This window comes from Cebus imitator, unplaced genomic scaffold (assembly GCF_001604975.1).
Source record: "Cebus imitator isolate Cc_AM_T3 unplaced genomic scaffold, Cebus_imitator-1.0 Scaffold145, whole genome shotgun sequence".
Lineage (NCBI taxonomy): Eukaryota > Metazoa > Chordata > Mammalia > Primates > Cebidae > Cebus > Cebus imitator.
The window spans coordinates 5,204,483-5,225,145 of NW_016107460.1; the positions used below are offsets into that span (position 1 = coordinate 5,204,483).

The 20,663-nt window shown below is 57.8% G+C and overlaps 1 protein-coding gene across 3 annotated transcripts in view; it reads left to right on the plus strand.

Moving 5' to 3' along the window:
- Positions 1 to 20,663, plus strand: part of PRDM16 (PR/SET domain 16) — a 354,638-nt gene that overhangs the window by 160,037 nt on the left and 173,938 nt on the right. For all 3 annotated transcript variants that reach the window (XM_037743522.1, XM_037743524.1, XM_037743525.1), the window contains exon 3: positions 6,375 to 6,425. In XM_037743522.1, the coding sequence (XP_037599450.1) occupies positions 6,375 to 6,425 (51 nt within the window). The remainder of the gene's footprint in view (positions 1 to 6,374; positions 6,426 to 20,663) is intronic.

Genomic DNA, 20,663 nt, shown 5'->3' on the forward strand with positions numbered 1-20,663 from the left:
GTGCGCCGTCCGCCCCCGCGCCCCCCGGCTATTTCTTCCGCAGCAGCAGCATCTACCTGAGAGCCCCTGCCCGAGTCAGATCCCTCAGCGGGGTCCTCAAAGGGCCACAGCCACCCCCCGGCCCTCCTAACCCCGAGGCTCCTCCGTTTCTGGGGCGCTCATTTGCCCCCTGCTGACACCTCACTCCCAGCCCCCATCCACTCCTGGGCCCCTGCCCCTGCTTTGGACCCCATCCGAAGAGGACCTCAGCTTCAGATTGGGAGGTCTTCCCTCTTCCTCTGCCGCTGTGGCCGCAGAAGGCAGGGTGGGTCTGGCCCATTGTCTTGGCCCCAGAGTAGCTAATTCTGGACTAAACACTGCTTCCATATTTTTTGAATGTCTCCAAGCCACCCTCCATGGGGCAGTGTAGACCAAAGGTGCTCAATACCACTTACGAAATGAGGACATGAAGGCGTGCGGAGCCTGCCCTCAGGGGATGGGGAGGAGAGGAGCCGTGTCACCCCACGGGAGGGGAGATGTGGGGGGCCAACCCTGCCCGGGTGGCGTGTCCAGGCCAAGCGGCAGCGCTCACAGACGGGGCTGCCAGCGGACAGAGTGTTCTTGGAACATCAGAAAGAGAGCAGACCATGCCCAGATTTCAGGTCTTCCAGGCCATGCCGGCCGGGCGGGGCAGGGCCAAGCGTGGCAGCCCAGCAGCTCAAGAGAAAAATCACTGGGGGTGCGTTGAAGTCTGCTGGTCCCAACGGCAGTTCCTGTGGCCAGAGCAAGGCAGAAGGCCCCATCGCAGCCCAGACAGGTCGGAGGAGATGCTGCCCGCCTGGAACTCGGGTCCCGTGGGGCTGGGGGCGAAGATGCTGCCTCCCATTTGCTGTTCCCCGCTTGGGTCCCTGGAAGCAGAGCGGCCTGGCTTCCCTCATCAGCCAAACAAAGAGAGTTTGGAAGGCATGGGCTGCTCCCTCATGTCTCACAGGCCTTTGGGGTTCTCATGTGGAACCCCAGGCCAACCCCTGATGACAGGGCCCAAGGCAGGGGGCTTGGGAAGGCCTTTAGGGTGACGCGGAGGACAGGAGGGTGGGAGGCGGTGGCTGGGAGTGTAAACAGTGGCGTGGAGACCTCTGTGCATTTTGGGACGGCTTTCTGGAGCCCAGGGTCCTTTTCTGTGCCGTACTTGACTGTGTAAATATTTTTCTTAGGAGTAAAGAGAGCCTCCATTCATTGGATAGATCTCACTTGAAAGAACTGAGAAGTATCTGTTTAGGCATAAAAGCTAAAAACAGTGTCCAAGGAGCTTGAAAAAAATCATTTCTGTAGCTCAAACACGGCCAAGCTGATTTTTTTAATGCAAAAAATAAATAAATATTACCCCACTCCCGGTTGAGAGCTCAGGGGTTTGTGTCAACACCAGTGCAGTCTTTGCTCGGGGAGCCAGAGCCGGGGCAGCCGCTGACTAACCGCCTTTCACGGTTCTTGCGGGAGCTGCCAACGGGAAGCCACCCAGCTCCGCCGGAGCTCACACGGGCAGAGGGAGGTTGGACGTGGGGAGAGTCCTGGCCGGGTTTCAGGTGCAAGTCCTGGGCGGAAGGTCCTGGCGTATGGCTTCTTCCCACCGAGGCATCCACCCGGAGGCCTCTGTCCGTCGGGAGCACGCTGCGGAGTTGGAGGCCCAGGTCCGAGTGCAGGTGTCATCCTGAGCAGCTCCTACACCTCTGCCTGGTTGCCTCTCCCCTGAAGCCTCTGCTTCCCGTCCACACAGCAGGCGCAGTGCCGGTTCCTGCCTCCCACAGGCAGTTGTGAAGAGGAGGTCTGTGTCTGCGGTGCCTAGGACAGGCCCCTCCCACATGCTGCAGGCCCCCAAAAGATGACCTGCCACTGTTAGGACTGGCATCACCATTGCTCCCACATTGATGCAACATTTACACCAGGGAAACTGGCAGTACCAGGACTTCAATTTGGAAAGAGAATTGAGAATGACAGTTGTTCTTTAAAAATTCCATCTTCTCAGAAAGGATGAGTAGGAGGCCATGGGCATACCTCTCCAAGAGTGAGATGAGCTGAGATGTGGAGGCTCAGTGTGGCCTGGTCATCAGCTTCCAGCCCTGCCAGGGGCACTGTTTAGCTGGGTATAAAACCCTGTTGAAAGCGCAGGCTTTGGGAAGCTGAGGCCAGCGACCACCAAGACCCCTGCTCAGACTGTGTCTCCAGCAGAACCCTGAGCCCACAGTCTCCCAGTGGTGAGCAGAGTGAGGCTTGGAGCCTGGATGGGATGCAGGAGTTGTAGGGGGCTCCATCAACCCAGCCTTTTGTACATCCCTGGGTGCCCTGCACAGACACCCCTGACCCCCGACCCCACCCACAGGGGCTTCTTCAAGGAGAGGAGGGCTTGGAATCAGCTTTTAGCAGGTTCTAGACTCACACCCACATCTTTGGGTCCAATGAAGCTACTTCAGAAATGGATAAGAAAGAAAAGTAGGTTAGAGCAGAGCTGGGCATGGTGGCTCACACCTATAATCCCCACACTTTGGGAGGATTGCTGGAGTCCAGGAGTCCCGGCCTGGGCAACATAGTGAGACCCCATCTCCACAAAAAATAAAACAAATGAGCTGGGGTGCGATGTGCCTATCGTCCCAGCTACTCAGGAGGCTGAGGTGAGAGGATCACTTGAGTGCAGGAGGCTGAGGCTGCAGCGAGCCACGATCGCACCACTGCACTCCAGCCTGGGCGAGACACCCTGTTTCAAATGAAAGTATGTTAGAGAGACAAGGTTTGCCGTCAATGCCAAGAGCAAGCAGCACGTGAACTGGAGTGTTTGGGGCCCTCATGGGCCTCGGCCTCCCCCACGCCGGGCTTTGTTCGCCTCCTGCCACTTTGGAAGCAGCTCCGTGGCCGGGGCTCGCTCTGGATTTCCTCCCTAGTTAGGTTTTCAGATACTTTAATGACAGATGATTTTGACGGGAAAGAAACCTTCTGGGATCCATTTGTGACACAGAACAGCAAGCTGAGCCCCCAGGGGCCGCGCCAGAACTGCAGAGCTGTGTGTGCACGGGACGCCCCTGCGTGCGTGGCTCCTTTTTGCTGACTTTTCGGAGAACAGAGGGTATTTATTTTAAGAGTCAAAAAAGAGGTTCTGACCAACCCCACTTAGCTAAATCCTGGCACTGGTACCCGCGAGAGAAGCTTAATGCCAGAGGTCAAACCTCGCTTTTTTGGCTAAAACGCTTAATCAAACACACCTAATACTTCTGCCGGGGTACAGAGGGGCTGAGAGCCCTGCGGCCACTGCCAGCAATCGAGGAGCCAGCGGTGCGTGCGCCGAGGACTCAGCAGGCAAAATAAAGAGGGTTTTCAGCAAAGCAGTGGCTCAGGCGAGCGGGGAGCCAAGGCTGAGTGCGCCGGGGAGCGCATCCGGCCGTTTTTCCACCCAAGGTCAGCGGCAGGTGAAGAGGCAGAGTTAATGGTCTTCATACCTGCCAAGGCGGGCCATGACATGGGGCGGGAGGTTCCGGAACATGGCTCAGGCCCCGGCACCCCGCCTGCAGGAGGCCGCTGCTTTCTCTGTAGCCATGGGATGCTGTCTTCCTCTTCAGGGGGTGCAGGGCAGCTGGCGAGGCCTCCACCTCTGCGTGGTTCTTCCGTGGCTCCACCTCTGCGTGGTTCTTCCGTGGTTCCACACTGCGCTCCAGTGTGACCACAATCTTCAGCAGCCCACACGCTCAGCCCAAAGGGGGCCCAGGCACCATGCTCAGAGGATTCAGAGAGACAGCCAGGAGCCCGGCAGCTGTGGCACCTGCCCCCACCACCCCCCCGGGGCTGGCCAGGCCCCACCTCCTGATGCCACACAGCATGGCCGGGCCCTTCTGGTCGGTGCATCACACATAATGCCTCAAACTATTGGGGCCAGGGTTGGAACGTCCGTCTCTGCATCCCCACCTGATGGCAAGCTCTGGGGAGCAGGAGTGCTGGCCACACCCAGGCACAGACCTTGTCAGACTCCAAGAGAAAGGCGGAGAAGGACCCCTGCGTGGCGCGATGGATGGGCTTACTGGGGTGCCCCATCCCACCCGGCCACTCGGAGGGCAGGGAGACAGGAAGATCAGGCCACAGCAGGAATGGTGCACGCCCAGCAGAGAGCAGCGTGCACAGAGAGAGGGTGGCCCCCACCTGAAAGGCCATGCATCTGAGCCCACAGCAAGCCCAGGCTGGGATCTGTGAGCAGCTGGAGGGCTCTCATGCTACCCCCTCCGGATGTGAAGATTTGGTGTTCCTGGGGGGCTCCTGGGCTGACCCTGCCTGGGGTGTTGGTGGGGGCGTCACTGCGCCTCCGAGGCATTGGGCACCTGCATTGGGAATGCCTTGGCCATGGCATGCACATTCCCATGGGGAACAGGAGTTGGACCCCTGAAAATGCCCAGCCAGAGGCCACCAGATGCTCCCAGGCCAGCAGCACCCGGCCCCTGTGGGCTCTTGGCGGGGGTGTGGGTTTGTGAGCAGGTGCTGGCAGGCCAGGGCAGGGAGGGCAAGACCCTCTGGTGGCTGGTGTCTGCACAGGTGCCTGTGACTTGGCCATGAATGCCAGAGAGACAGAAAAAGCATCTTATTCCTCAGCTTGCCTCACAAAGCAGGCCCTGGTTCTGATCAGCCCAGGCCCTTAACTGGCAGCGCGATCCAGTTTCTCTGCTCAGGGCAGCCCATGACGGCGGGCACTGTCCCTCTACTCTCGAGAGCCGCAGGGCCTCCCCTGGGATGGCGTCCTTTCCCCAGACCTGGGACGGCCGAACGTTCCTCCGGCATCCAGAGTGAGGAGAGGTTCCGCCAGAGCACCGCCTCGAGGTCTGCCTTCAGCTCGCCTCGGCCCTGCGGGCAGGTCACACCCCTCCTGCCGCTTTCTCCTCTTCCGAACGCCACCCACCTAGGTACCTGAATCTAGCAGGCGTGTCTGCCGTTCACATTAGCGCCGGGCGACCCGGAAGGCAATTGGGCTGGGCCCCGCGTGGCTCAGCGTGTCAGTTGCGCCGTGGTGAGCACGCTGCGCCCTGTCCTTCCGATTTCTAAAACCATCGTGGAATACGAAGGGCGGGAAGGAGGGCCTTTGTCTTGAGCAGCATTTCTCGGGTTACTTTTCGGTATCAGTTTCAATCTTGGTTTCTGTTCTGTGGAAACAACAGTGTGATTTCCGTACACTCGCCCGTGCACGGCCACTTTGGGTCCAGAAGAGAAAATGCAATTTCTAGAGCTCATCTGTCAGTTTGCTTCACACAGAGAGCACTCTGGGACAGGTCACTAGACGCTGCCCCGCCCCCACCCGGAGGGCAGCCTGCTGGCTTTTAAGAGGCGGTACCCTGCGAAATGCTCTCCAGCGCCGAGTCAGGGAACGCTCCGGGCCGAAGCAAGCCGGGAGGAAGAATGAGCCGACTGCTGGCATACTCCAGCCTCACAGCCTCGGCCTCTGTCTACACGTGGGTGAGGGGGTGGGAGCTCCTGTGCAGCCCGAAGCCACGGCTGAGGGTCCTCCGTGGCCACCCCGGGCCCCTGCGCGGCACTAGGCACAGCAGCTTTTCTGACTCAGCTCCATTTCCTTTGAGAAGTTTCCCCAAAAGCCATGGGGACATCCCCCTCCCAGGCATCTGGACGGGAGTGAAGACCCAGTTAAAAAGCTCCCGCCTCTGATTTGCCAAAAAAGAGGAACCAGAGAAATGGCATCAGCTCCCTCTCCCTCCAGCACCCACCAAGCCACCCTTCCGCAGGGCGCTGGCCGACCTCTGCCCCTCGCCCCAGCCACCCACTGCTGTCTCCTGGGACCGCTGGGCAGAGTCCAGCTCCCCACTGAGTGCTCCCTCTTGAGCTGGACCGTAAGCCTCCTGAGGGCAGGGACTGCATCTCCCTTCCCTCACCCTTCCAGGGCCTGGCTCAACATAGGGCAAGTTATGTGTAAACACACGTGGTGTGATTCGCTGCCAGAACCCAGAGGAAATAAAAATAGAGCCTGTTCACCATCCAGCGTTCCGTGCGCTCTGCCCGTGGCTCTCAGACGTAGTGTGAATGGCTCACCTTCAGACGCCTTGACCCGGGTCCCCACCCAACCACTAAAGGGCCAGAGTGAGCCACACAGTGTGGCTCCATCCCCAGAGTGCAGGGTTTCCAGGGAGGTGAGGTCCCTGGGGGACGCATGGAGTCCTCAGCAATTGGGGGAGCCTCTGTGGGAAAAAGGGGGTCCCTGCAATCAAGGCAGCCCTTCATTTCCTACTGTGGAGAAGCCGCTGGGTCCCACCCTTGTGACTTCAGGAGACAGAGGGTCCCCCCCACCGTTTAGAGCCCAGGGTGGCTTGAGAACGGCATTTGATCCGACACTAACAACCCCTCTCAAAATTGTTTTGCAGCAAATACTGACTGACGCGGACGTGTTGCCCCAGGGAGGCTGCATCAAAAAGGTAGGAGAGCTCCCCTGCGCCGCCTCTGCTCCCAGCATCCTCAGGGCTCCTGCGGGGTGACTTCGAGCCCAGCCATCCCTGAGTTAACAAGCGTGTAGTCTCAGTGTTGCTGTCAGGTCCTGAGTGATGTGTCATCTGTGGACCGATGTGTGCACAGGACAGTGGCTTTGCTGTAATTAGGAGGGATGCTTCTTTTTACTGTGTGGGCAGGTCAGGGTCCCGTCACTGTAGGGTCCCAGGTACTGGGCTGCCTGCCACTCTCCTAACTCCCAAGCACGGGGGAGAGCCCAGTACCTGTGGGAAAGCTCCAGGCCACGCAGGGGACGGGAAAATTAAATAAACGCAGGTTGTGTTTATTTAACTGTCTTCACTGGATACTCTCATGAAAAGGATATGGGGAAAAATTGGCTGCAGATTCAACAAAGCCTTTTGCTACATTCATAGCTTCCAGAGAAGCATCGCTTTAAATAAGCAAACCACCAGGCGAAAGAAAAAGTGTCCACATGGCATTACCCACGGCTTTACTGACTGGTGGTGGGTGACGGCTGGTGGACAAACATCAGCTCTAACAGATTCAGAGTGAGAACCGTGCACAGAGAAACACACAGGTCCCCGGGGCGGCGCACACGGTCACACGTGTCCCTGGATGTGCACACGGCAGTGAAGAGAGCCAGGAGTAATGACTGGAAAGGCAACTCCAAAGCCCAGAACCCGTTCAGCAGTACAGCTCGGCTTCCACGGGGTAGGTGGTGCCCGCACGCACATGCAGACATCCACAGACACGGGCACACTCACGCGTGGTGGCTGATCTTCTATTTTGGGGGGTTTTCTAGTAAAATTAAAGTAACGGTCTCTCGCTTGGTATCTTGGCTTCAAAGCAAGATAAAATTTAGCAAGTCACATTCGCACATCTCCATCCAGACAGCATCAGGGCACCACGGGGGCTGCTGGCACGGGTGAGCCAGCGCTGAGTCAGTGCCTACTCAGCACGGTTACAGTTCCGTCAAAATTACGACTGGGTTTCGTGAACAGAACAGGAGCTGGAGGGGTACTGCCGGCCTTGTGGTTAGGAAGACCTGACCCATCCCCCGAGCGGAGATTCACGCCATCAATACACCGTTTTCTCCCAAAATCAAAGGGAAGCGTGGTGCTGGTTTCGCCATAACCCAGTCTCTGAGCCGAGGCATTTGGGCGGAGCTGCCTTTGAGGCGCAGGGGACCCACCATCTGAGCAGAGCTATCCGAGAGGCTCGGGGCACCCGATCCTTTTTTCCAGGTTCAACCCCAGAACACTGATTTTGGAGAAAGCGTGGCAATGGAGGCTTTTCCCGACCCCATGGCGACCCGCCGAAGGGCCTCTGGCAACCCATGAGCTGTTTTCCGTGTTCCTCCCCATGGCTCATGGGGCTGTGTCTGGCTTCCTGGGGTCCTTTTGTCCGAGGACAAGCTGTCGGCTCTCAGTCCCCACCGAGGCCTTCCTGTGCCCGCGTTTGACCATGCCATGGCCCAAATTCCAGTGCTGGCCTTGTGCACTTTCTCTTTCTCCTTTCCTGCCTGTTTAAATGAATTCATATCTTCTTAAAGGACACGGAGGAGCAGGAAACAGTAAGCAGGGCTGCTGTGTTTCAGAGAGCTGCGGCATTTTCACTTCCCACCAAGCGACCTGTAGTCAGGGCGAATCCCTCGGCTTCTCAAATGAGCCTGAAATCCTTGGGTTTTCCACCCATGCGCCCCTGACCTGCCTGACGTTTTCCAGACGCCCTCCTTGGCCCCACCTCTCCTGACTGCCTCACGGAGGTGGCCTGGCAGGAGGTTAGACGAGGAGCAGTTTATGCTGGGATGGGTTGCCTGGTCTAGGAACAGGGGTCAAGGCAGAAGGTCAAAAGGTCAAGTCTACATTTAAAGGGCCGGAGGAGGCAAGTGCTGGCTGCTTCTGAACCAGAATGAAATCAGACAGGAGGGTGAAGTGGGCACAGCCTTCTGTGCCTCTGGGCCATGCTGGGTTTGCCTTTTTGTTTTATACATGGGGCCATCAGGTCTCACCTGATGTGGCTCAAGGTCATTCTTGAGAATGGCTCCCAGGATGGGTGTGAGGTGCCGCCCAGCGGGGGCCTCCTACTTCCAAGTGCCCAGAGCAGCAGGCGTCCCTCCGAGGCAGGCCCTGGGACGGCTGGCTGGGAGCCTGAGGTTCTGCCATCCCGCAGAATCAGAGCAGACACAACACACGCAACCCCCACGGCACCACCGCAGCCACAGGGGCCCAGGGCAGGGTACGGAGCCCGCATCGGGGGCATTGGTGACAGCCCTGTTCAAGCAGGCCTCCCGACCCCAGCCCAGGGCTCCTCCCTGCCACTGCTCTACAGGCCCAGTCTGAGGGGCTGGGGGCTGCCTGGAGGAGGCGTCCTCACCCAAGTCCACCGGAGGGCGAGGCCACCCACAGCACTGCCCAGGTGTTTTTTCCAGCCTTGCACTAAGTTCAGCACCATCAGCGTCCAGGGGATGTTTGCCAAGGTCATGCCATGGGAGAATCAGATCCCTAACCCCAAGGCTTAGACTGGACCCGTTCAGTTATATTCCCAGGGACTCTGGGGCGGGGGCAAGGGGAGAGGGTCAGGGCTGAGGGACTGAGAGCTGTGAGCTAAAATTCAAAGACAAAGGCTTCAGACTCGGGGCCGGGAGGACCAGGACACACAGCCCTCCAGTGAGCTTCCATCCAGACGGAAGGCCCCACCCTGAGAGCAGATGCACTGCTGAGAGCTGTAGACGTGCGTGCACCGCGTGGACGGCTAAGGTGACTGTGCGTGCCGTGGAGCTGCACTAAGGATGAATTCAGTGTCATCCTTGGTTATAGGACGAGGACTCTGGCTTGTGGGTTTTGTAGTTTGGGTCACCCAAAGGCGCACTTGGGAGCATTAAAACCCTCATGGGGGAGCGTGACAGAGCTGTGTGACCTGGGTGTGGGCAGCTCCTGTGGGAGCGTGACAGGGGGTGGACAGCTCTTGTGGGAGCGTGACGGGGGGTGGGCAGCTCCTGTCTCTGGCCTTCAGTTCGTCCACCTCTGGGAAGATTATGCTTCCTGTTCTTTATCTGCCTCAGTGAAACGTGACGAAGTTAATTCAGTCATCGGCTTGGCACATGAGCTGCAGAAAAGGTGATATTTTGTGGGGAAGCCTCGATTAGGAATTCTAAGTACCAAGAGAGCGAGGTCTCTGAAGGGGCTGAATGCAGAATGACTCTACTCAGAATTTACAGGTGAAGGCGGCCAGCTGGGGGTGGCTGGAGGCCTGGGATTCGAACCCAGGACTGTGACTGGGGGCAGGGCTCTTGTGAGAGTTACAGAGCTGCCTCCCGTCAGCCCCGCCCCTGCCCCAGGAGGGTGGAGCCACTGCCAGGCCAGGGGACGGTGGTCCCACACCCCTCCTGCGCCCTTTGGCCTCACCCTGGCCTCCTACGTCCCCTCTGTACCCCACCTGGGCCCTGCAGCCCGTGCGCCTGTGCCGCCCAGAGCTTTGGCGCTGGCCCACACTCGCCCTGGTTGCCCTCGCCATCCCAGCGTCCGACCTGGTGCTCCCTGGGCACGTCATCGGCGCTTCCCAAAAAGTCACATTGGCTGTGGGTCGGGCCACGTCGCGCCGAGATGCGGGGACCTCTGGGGCCGCTCCCTCCGCAGAGTTTCTATTTAGTCTCTGTTTACTTAGAGGGAAAGCCCCGGGCTGCTGGAGAGCAAACATCTGCGGGAGATAATCTAGCCCGTTGTCCATCCATCACTCGGGGCTCGAGGCTCCCTGGAGAGCCCGCCGGAGCCGGTAATAAAAAGGCCGGGCGAAGAGGCTTTGGGGACGAATAAAGAGCCGTGTTAAGGGCTCGCTGAAAATGGATGGAAGACATTATTAAGGCTCAATGGCCATCTTATCAAAATCCAATAGGATAGACATTTGGCAAAAGGCTTAAATTTATTCTTTGACTTTCTGGAGGGCTTGAATTTATCCGTTAACAAGAGTGTAGTCCACCCGGGAGATGCTATCAGCTGAGAGAATTTTGATTCAATCTCTGGGATCTGAAAGGGGAAACATGGCCCCGAAGCCTTTCCCTTTGTCCAGTTTATCGGGCTTTCCTTTCCCTCTTGAAAAGGAAGGACGTGTTAATACAGAGCCGGGAAACACAAACACAGGGAAGTGACATTTTCTGATTTTTATTTTCTCTTCTCCTCTGCTTGTCTACCCCCTCCTCCCAAAAATAAATAAACCGTGAATTGGCAGGGTAGGGCCAGGCCTGGGGACCTGAAAATGCCCCTTCAGAAGCTTCGGAAAAACCATCCACACCAGCCAGCCCCCAGGGTGAGGGGCGGGAGCGCAGAGGCTTAGAGGAGGGTCAAAAATAAATCGAGCTAATAAAGTCATTCCACCGGAAGAGGGGCCGGTGATGGGTCCATAAATCTCTCCCCGTTATTATTATTACGTACAAAATGCTACAGGTCATAAAAGTCATCTGATAGCCCAGGCTTGGGTTGTCCAAACAGGGTGATTGATTGATAATTATGATAATTTGTGAAATGATTATTTGGATGTTAGCACCATGGCCTGTCCCGGTTTTCTATGGCCTGGCCCGGGCAAAATGCCTCCGGTAACGAGGAGCCCAGAGGTCTCCTGGGTCCCTCCCGTGGGGACTGCTGGCTAATGAAGGATGACTCCCGAGCCAGGGAAGGTGGGAGCGAGACAGACCGGCCACTGCTAAGTGTGTTTTGTGTTGCAATGACCGGAGGAGGCCACACACCCTGAGGCCGAAGTGCGGCGGGGACCAGGCTTTGACTCCGGGCAGTTTGCAAGGCGGGATAGACCGAGTTCCTGGCCACGCGGGGCTCTCTGAGTTCAGCACAGCACCACGCAGCCAGGGACTGCTGTTCAGTGTCCAGTCCTGCGGCTTACTGTACTCTGTTTGGATTGTTTTCCCCTCAAGGAGGCTGGAGGGCTGGGGAGGAAGGGAGTGGGTGGGGCGGGAGGGAAGGGATGCGGCTGGAGAGATGGCGAGACCCCCAAACCCGGGGCTGCCGGAGGAGGCGGTGCGACGCACGCGTGGGGCTCTGCTGGCTCGTCCGGGAACTAGCAGGCTCTCTGGCGTGTCGGGAACCTAGAAGGCTTTTTGCGGCCGCCCCAAGCTTGGTTTTGCTGAGGCCTGTGTCAGCGAGGTGAGTGAAGTTCAGCAGCGTTTCCCCTGCTGCCTAACCAGCCAGCCCGCAGCACAGAAGGCGCCGTCCGTGGAGCGCCGTCAGCAGACTGCAGTTTACCTTCCCTCGCGCTGTATTTCCAAAAAAGAAATCGGAAGAGAAACACACCAAAGTCCCTAGCCCCAAGAACCCTGCGATCCAAATTATTAATTTGCATGTGGGATCAGTTATGTCTTTATGAAATCCAAGTGTGTGGAGCTGCCCCGGAGACAGCCCCGAGTTGATTTTGATAATCTCGGGCTGAATAGACTGGCCTCGTTGCCGTAAGCCGCGGACAAAAGCCTGGACAGTGGCTGAAAGCCCTTTGACGACATGCCTGTCTGTCCATTGTCCCGGGGTTGCTGATAAAGAACCAGGAGTCCATTAATTCAGTGAATGAACATATAGTAAAGTCAGTCCCCTCTTGAGAACAATAATGTTGAGGTCAGCTACGGTTGCCATGGAAACTAAGTATTCCTAAGAAGTTTGCATCCTTGATTTTGCTGAATCAAAGGCTGCAGGCGTAGAGGTGTCATTCGGCCGAGACAGCTGAAAGTCGGAGCTCGCCGCCTGCGCCATCCCCTTCCCAGGCAGCTCTGGGCCGAGGCCCTGGGGACCCTCAGCCATCCCTGGGGACTAACCCAGGTGCCCAGGTTCTGCCCTCTCCATCCTCTCGCCCCCCCAGTCCCCCCTCCGCCCCTCCTGGGATCCCGTTTCCACAACTGTTGCAGCTGGTCTGGATAGGCCGCTTTGCTCCCGAGGCTCCCGTCCCCAGGGCAGAAATCAGGCCGGAGGGAGGGCTGAAGCCACAGCTCCCGTGGCCTCCAAGGTGGCAGCGGCCCGGGTTGGACCCTGACCTCTCGCCACCACCTCGAAGCACCTGAACTTGCCCCCGGGGTAGGGCGGTCCCCCAGGGCCCCTGCACAGGCTGATAAGGGTGATTAATAGGCCGTTAACGTGGCCCAAGGTGAGTTCTGGGCAGCTCCCGGCTGGGGGCTGGGTGGCGACTTTATCAATGTAAGCTTTTTGCCGCCCTCCCCCATTCTAAATTGAGTTGATTCTACTTGCCCCACCCCCACCTCAACGGAAGAATCCCTGAAATCAGTGGCAGCCATCAGATTAGGCTGGGAGAGGTGCACTCATTAACTCCCTGGCAGCCTTTATCCCTGCGGTGCTGTCCTGTGTATCTGAGGTGACTTCTCTCTGCTCTGCAGGGCCCCAGGGCCCGAGGGTGCAGGGGACACAGGCTCAGCCTGGGGAGGGGCGTTGTTCACACACATGCAGCGCAGGTCCAGGAGCGCGTGGGTGACGTGCGGGTTTAACTCGTCCTTTCTGCGTGTGAGTGAAAGGAGTCTGGGCTTCTTTCTCACCCTGCAGCATCCCTGGGAAATGTCCGAAAGGTCTTCTCACGTGCAGCCTGGAAGAAAGCCCCACGGAAGTGAGGCTGGAGTGGATGGAGCCTGCAGGCAGGGCAGGGGCTCTGTCCCCCACCTCGGGGTCCCTGGCTGGACGTGAGAACAGGTGGCTCTGGGGACCCTTCTGTCATCAAGAATGACCTGTCGTGCTGACGCTTTATGCTGAAACTTACATTCCAGTAGCAGACAAAACATCACAAATTTTAGAAGGGCACACAGAGACCTCACCTCAACCCTGAGTTAAACAGAGGGGTCTCCTGACCTTGGAGACCCAGAGGAGCTGGACCAGGCCAGGGCCCCTTCCCCACCCAGCCTGCTCTTTGGCCCTGGCTCTGCCGGGACAGTGCTGCCCTCAGCCTTGAGCTCTGGGCCTTGTCCTTTGCTTTCCTCCTTTGCCGTGGGAGATAGTAACAGTCTCACGTGCTGCGGGGTTTGGGGGTGGGGTGGGGTGAGAGCGCAGCAGTCAGGCTCAGCTCTGGGCACCCGGCATCTGGGAACCTGCTACCAGGCCTGGGCTGCCCTTTACCAGGTGTGGAACAAGGGACCAGTCAGGCCCTGCTTGGCTGCAGTGGTGGGAACCCAGCGGCTAGGGTAGGGGGCCCCTTGGCAGACACCTGCCTCTGAAGTGGTATCATGGCCCCTGCAGGGGTCAGGGTGCACAGGTGCCACCCCGGAACCAGCACCCTCTCCTCACAACCAAACCCACGCCACGGGGTGCCCAGGGCGGCCCCTTGGATCTGGCCACCCAGGCAGCTCCCGCAGCTGGGCGCACGGGGAGAGCCTGCAGCAGGGCACCCCTCGCCAGCGCCTGGTTCTGAAGCGGGATTTATTGGCTACATTACCGGCTTTATAGGAGCCAGATGGTGGCGTCAATAAACCCCGTCGGTAATCTTCAGGTGGGTGCAATACTGAGTTAATTAAATTGTGCCGAACTATTAGGAGAGAAAAAGAGATCAGCTCTGAGCCGGGTCAGGCTCTTCTGCTTTCCACACAAACACACCTCAGCAAAGTCTGCAGTAATTGGTTTGGGCGGGGACTTCTCTTCCTGACAGCCGCACCGCCTCCCTCCCAGGACACCTGCCAAGGCTTGTTACTCCGGTTCTCATCACCTGGGCGTCTGTGCGCTAGTGAGCTGGGTGGCTGGGTTCCCCTCCAGGGTAAAAGAGGGCAACCCTCCTGGGTGCTGGGGCTCCTTGGGCCCCTCCCATGGCCCGGCCCATCACTTTCTGTGATGACATGCTATGCCCTCTTCTACCCGAGCCCTGTCCCCCTGAAGGTGAGGGGACCAACAGCCAGAGCACATTTCACTCTCATGGTGCAAGTGGAGCGCTCCCGGCTCAGAGGGCGGGGCTCTGAGGTCCTGCAATGCCCAGCGGTGTCCCTATGTGGGCATTGGGGGCCGGGCTCCGAGGTCCTGCCATGCCCAGCAGTATCGCTGTGTGGGCATTGGGGGCCGGGCTCTGCAGCTGCTCCTCTGCCTAGCGGTGTCCAGGCCGGGCCGCAGGCGGACCCTGAGTCCCTCAAGTAGAGGGAGGATTTTCTCTGGCTTCTTGGGGCCTAGGCCTGCTCTAGACCTGGAAGAAGGCTCTGGGGAGTGTGAGGGGCTCATGTGGGGGTTCCTGAGGCCCCCAGTGGGGGCTGTGCTGGGGGTTCCTGAGGCCCGTCTGGCTGGCGGAAATTTTCTGCAGGAGGTGGGCCCCTTGTGGAAAGCAGTGTCTCCCCACCTTACCTAAGAAGCCAACAACCACTGTTAGAGGAGGCGCCTTTCCCAGGGCTGGGGCTGGTTGGCACAGGGTGGGGCAGCCAGGTCTGGGGAGAAGGTTCCAGACCCACCAGCACCCCCGCCTCGTGTTCCACGAGCCGACTTGTCTGGTGGGGGCACTGGCTTCCTGGGGCCGACGGATCCCACAGGTTCGTGGGCTGTGGGCGTCCTAGCTGGGGTGGTGAGCAGCGGTGCTGAGCCTCTCCATCCTGCCTCGATGCCACAGCAGGTTCCAGGCGGGTCATGAGATGGTGTGTGTTCGGCCTTTGTTGAGGGGTAGGGGTGTGAAGGAGGGTCACGTAGGAAAGAAGGAGAAAGGCAGGGGGGTGTGGTTGTGGAGATGTGGATCTCCCCTCCCTGGCTCTGACGCGGGGCTGTCCTCTACCAAACCTCAGCCACGTGTGCAGGGACGGCTCCGGCCCTCGTGCTGCTGCTGCTGTGCCTTTCACTGTCGCTGACGGAGCGCTCACCAGGCGCCACGCGCTTTACAGCTTCCGAGATTCTCCTGCCTGTACCCCTACATCAGCCTCCACACCTCTGTCCCCACACCAGCCATCTAGGCAGTATCACCCCCACCAGGCCACGTCGGAAAATAAGGCAATGCACTCTTAAATGCAGGAGATGATTTCCAAATGCCAGCCTGCAGACCCCACAGTGGGGTCCTGAGGGTCGCGTGTAGCACACAGCTTCCCAGACAGCATGAAGCCAGGGCCGCCCCGACTCAGGAGCCCAGCCCACGGGACTGGGACTGGAAAGCAGCCTCAGGAGCTCAGCCCACAGGGGCACTGAGCTGTCAACACACTGGGGCCCAGAGAGAGCCAAGACGGACAGGGCAGAGTCCTGGGAGGGGGTGCGGTGTCCGGCTGTGGATGCGGTGGCACGGGGCGGGGCGGGGACAAGCCACCCCCAACTCGATGGCTCGAAATAACACACGCCGCCCCTCATCACGCGTGACTCGGCTGCTGTGGGCCGGGGGCAGGGCTTGGTCCACCCTGGCAGTTGGGTCCGGTTTGCCCTGACTGCCTGCCCTCCTTGGACGCCAGAACTTCCTGGGGGCCTGAAATATTCCTGGTGGCAGCAGAAGAGGGTGGCAGACATGCACAGTCCTCATCCTCCTTAGGCCTTGGCCCACAAGGAGCCCATCATCATTTGTGCCCAAAGCCAATCCTGTGGCCACACCAAGAGCACAGGGTGAAATGAGCACCACCTCTTGGGGGAGGGACATGGTTATGTGGCAGAGAGCAGGTATGCGGCATGGTGGCAGTGCCTCGCCTGGGACTGGGGCCGGCGAGAACAGCTCAGGCCGCCCCTTGCTTTCATTGACACTGAGTTACTGGTAGGGAGGACAGCCGGGAGGGAGAGGAGAGGAGACGTCAGGATAAGAGAAGACAGATCGGCCTGACCCAGCCAGTCTGAGAAGCCTTCATGCTCCAGGCTCCAACCCCATGGCGCTCTGGACAGAGCGAGCCTGTAGAAGGACCAAAACCATCAGGGGCTGCTGGGTGCTGCGGGGAGGGATGGGCGGGCAGGGCACGGGCTCAGGGCAGGGGCAGGGCTCTGCATGGCGCTCCCGGGGTGGGTTCATCCCAGCTCTACATTCATGTGGTGACAGGGACCCCTCAGGTCAGCTATGGACTTCCATTAATCATTCATCCATTATAGCAAAAGTATTATATCAACGTAGGGTGCTCCTAAGATGGGGAATTGCCAAGAGACAGGGAGAGAAGGAGTCAGCGGGAACCATGTACTGTCCACCTGTCTTTCTGTGCACCTGACATTGCTCTAAAAAATAAAGTTTATTCACAAAAAATGTTTCCAAGACGTGGCATATTGTGTGCAAACACGTTCACGCACATCAGGACACGTATGTCTGAAAAACCTGGCTGGAAATATTTTTAAATGATAATATCACTTATTGGTGAGATAGCGGATGATTTTTTAAGTGAACACCGACAGGGGCTGTTTTACTTGTTAATACGTTCAGCGGAGCATGTAGGGCTGTGCCAGCCTGCAGCAAACGCTCAGCAAGTGGTAAAGGTTGGAGTCCAGGGAGGGCTCCTCTAGTTGCTTGGATTCTAAAGTCCTCCAGGCCCAGGGTTGTGGGTCATCCCTTCATGTGTGTGGGTGCCATGACCACAGCTGACCCCAGTATCTGGCACTCTGCCTTCCAGGAGCGAGGGAGGATGTGACTGTCTGCACACCTGGGGTTGGGTGGCATGTCGGGCCAGTGGGCATGACGATGTGCACTGCCCGCTCTAGGCTGGGCACCAGCTGCTGGTGTGGTCCCTCCGTGGCTTTCTGTCCTCCAACGCTGCGACCAGAGTCCCAGAGAGCTCCCCAAGTTCTCACCACCAGCAGTGCCGCCCTGCCAGGTCACACTGGGCCTAGGAAAAACACGAAAGTCACACATTTATTTAGGAAAAACAAGACTGTTATTTGGTTAAGACATTGAGTTTTAGAGGCTGTGTGTTAACATTGACATAACCTTGCCCACCCTGACTGATCTGCTTACTGTGTGCCTGTGTTAGATTCAGTTCTACATTTTCAAAACATCCCTCCCTCATTCATTCAACCTCTCATTCATTCAACAAATACGCCTGCCTTGGGGTCTTGCAGGCTGGCGTTTGAAAATCCTTCATTTAACAGTGCTGCCAGGATTCAACCAGCCACAGATTGAAGCCCACGCTGATTTACTGTGATGAAGTTTTATATAAGAGACTTGAGCATCCTTGGGTTGGGGTACCCGCAGGGGGAGGAGGTACGTGGGAACAAGTCTCCCCACCCATGCAAGGGCTGGCTGTGTTTAGGAAGCGCCTACTGTGGGTGGGGAGCTGTCCTGGGTGCTGGAGACGTGAGGTTGGATTCCACCAGGCTCACCAGACTCCTCCTGGAGTCTGGATTCTTCTGGAACTTCAGTTCCCTGCCATGAGGACCTCTTAGGCCTTGGCTTTGGGTGTCCCAGTTCCCTGGAGAGCGACAGCTGTGAGAATCCAAATGAGATCATCCCAGACCTCGGAGGGTGGGGAGGGCCAGCGTCCACCATCCTTCTGTGCTGAGATGCGCCCGTCCTGCTGCGGTGGGCTCGGCTGTGGCCCCGCACTTTGCAGACGCCGAGGAGTCGCTTTCCCGGTCAACTCCTCTTCTCGTCTGTTATCTACGGGGGGAATTGTGAGCATAACAAATTTAGTTTGGCCAGAAAGAGTGGGATTCTTAATGTAACAGATTCCGCGTGAGTGTACCGTTTTCTCATTTGGAAATATTTCCCTCTTTGAATAATACCGTCTTTCAGTGTTGGCCTCTTTGTATGCTAACAGGATTCATTATTCCACCTGACACTGCTTCCATCAGCCAGGGCTGCACTGGTGAATGGTTTCTTCTTACTCAGTTAACAAGATGTTTCTCCAGCATAGTGTTGATAAATTAAGTAATAAAAAGCAAGACGTATTATTTTATGCTAGAACCTCGCCTCTGTTATTTCTGAGCAATGGCCAAGACCCAGATTATTAGACACAGAAATGTTTGCGTTGCCTGGGATGGAAAATTATCACATAATAGGAGTGTGGTCTGGTGTTCATCATGGATCAGCTGAGAGGAAGCGGAGATATTCGGACACGAAAAGCATCCACCATGGCCGGCCCACGCACGCCAGGTTAGAGGGAAGGGGTGAGGGCACAGCGGTGGCAGCGTCTGCCCGGGACCAGGCTCCCCGCTCAAGCCAGGCCAGGGCTTTCTTCTCACCTCCCAAACCCGAGGCTCTGGGTTACCAAGGCCCTGAAAGGACAGATAATTATCGGAAGAGAATCTGAAGCCTGGGCACCCCAGAGGGATGCAAAAATAAAATGAGGAGGAGGAATTTTGAATAGATTTTTCCTCCCTTTGTATTTCTGTTTTGAACGAGGAATGCAGAGGTGGGAGCCAAAGGGAACTGGAGAGGTGGAGAAGGCAGCAAATGAGGCCGGAAGGAAGGTCTGGGTCGGCGGGCACCCTGGGTGGGGGAGCTGCAGGGATGAGCAGCACCTCCGCCCCGCCTCTGCCCACACGCAGCCCTCCGGCAGGCCGCGCCAGCCCGAGGGGGCCCACGTCACCTTCAGCTCACCCATGACGGGGGACAAGAGAAGATAGACCGGCTTGAAGCAGAAGGTCCCGGGGATTCCCTCCAGGGCTGCGGCTGGGGCTGGGGGAGACAGCGCCCGGGACTTGCTCACCACGATGACGGTGCCAGGCCGGGCAGCGCCTTCCGTGTGCAAAGTCAGGCCATGCTGGGCTCTGGCCTGGGTGGTAGAGGCCACCCCCACAGCTCACCAAAGGATGATCTTTAGGCACCAGTGGTGAGTGCTGGGGCCACACAGCAGCCCTGGGAGGAGCTGCTTTTCTTCCCCTCCACATAATTGTGAAAAACTCACTACTCAGGGCCACATAGCCAGTAAGTGGCAAATCGGGCCCCCCAAGAACGCCCTGAAACCCAGACCAATTAGTGAACAGGAGGCTGGGGGCAAAGGGGACCTGGGGAAGTGTTTTGCAGCCTAGCCCGCGGCCCTGTGCCCAGGTTTCTAAGATTGGAAAGAATGTGGTCCTCAAAACCAGCCCCAAGTGTGGGATTTCTGCGCGAGCCGCCACCCTGGGCCTGGGATGTGCCTCTCACCTCTGTGGTGGGACCGTGTCCTGGGCCTGGGTTGTGCCCCCTGCTTCATGGTGGGACCATGTCCTGGGCCTGGGTTGTGCCCTCCTGCCCCCAACATGGTGGGACTGTGCCCTGGGCCTGGGTTGCCCCCCCTCCATAGTCAGGCCGGGTCCCAGCTGTCCCCCCCCATTAATGCAGCAGGTGTCATCTGTGCTTCCCTCATCCAGGCTTCCCTATAGGGCGCCCAGGATCTTCTACTCCTCAGCTGTGACCCTCAAGCTCTCCCCAGAGTATCCTCCAAGCCCCCTGCCACTTCTCTGGGCCCCTGGTTTTCCAGCACCATACCTCCCCACACAGCTCCAGGAAGCCTTGCGTCTCCCTGCGGTGCACCCCTCAGGGACCCCCTTCTGAAACCCCACTTTCAAAGAGAAACTCTCTTTGCTCTTCTAGCTAAGAAGAAGAGCAAAGCTTTGGTTGTACAAACCCAAGCAAGTGCCCGTGCCCTGGCCCAGCAGGGAGAGCTTCCTGAGCTGCCTGGATTCCTCTGGTTCTGGGGGACAGGCCCCCAGTGCAGCCCCACAGGGCTTTGGGGTTTTACTCAGCTCTAACCCCACAGGCTGCCTCTCTGCTAAGCCTCTTCTGAGCTGCTCCAGAACCCCGTGAAGGTCTGTCCACAAGCACTTTCCGTGGGCCTGGGAGATTTTGTGGTGAAAAGAACTTCCTGGAAGGCAAAGGCCTCTGTAAGAAACTCCTTTATCCTGCTGACACCTTGATTTCCTCATCTGTAAAGCGGAAATAATAACTTTTGCTTCAGCGTTATGGTGGTGATTTTACAAGTTGTGTAAAGCACACTTAAAATAGCACCTGGCGCCTGCTTGAGACTCAGAGTGAGATCAAGGTTTGGGTGATGATGGTGGTGATGAGGATGATAATGAAGATGAAGATGATGGTGCCCATGGTGGTAATGATGACGCCAATCAAGAAGGAAATGATACCATAGCTTTGATTATGGTGGGGCTGATGATGATGATGATGGTCATGGTGGTGAGGGTGACGATGATGGTGGTGATGGTGGTGATGGTGGTGATGATGGTGGTGATGGTGATGGTGACGGTGATGGTGATGGTGGTGATGATGATGGTGGTGATGGTGGTGATGATGGTGGTGATGGTGGTGATGATGGTGATGGTGATGGTGGTGATGATGGTGATGGTGATGGTGGTGATGATGGTGGTGGT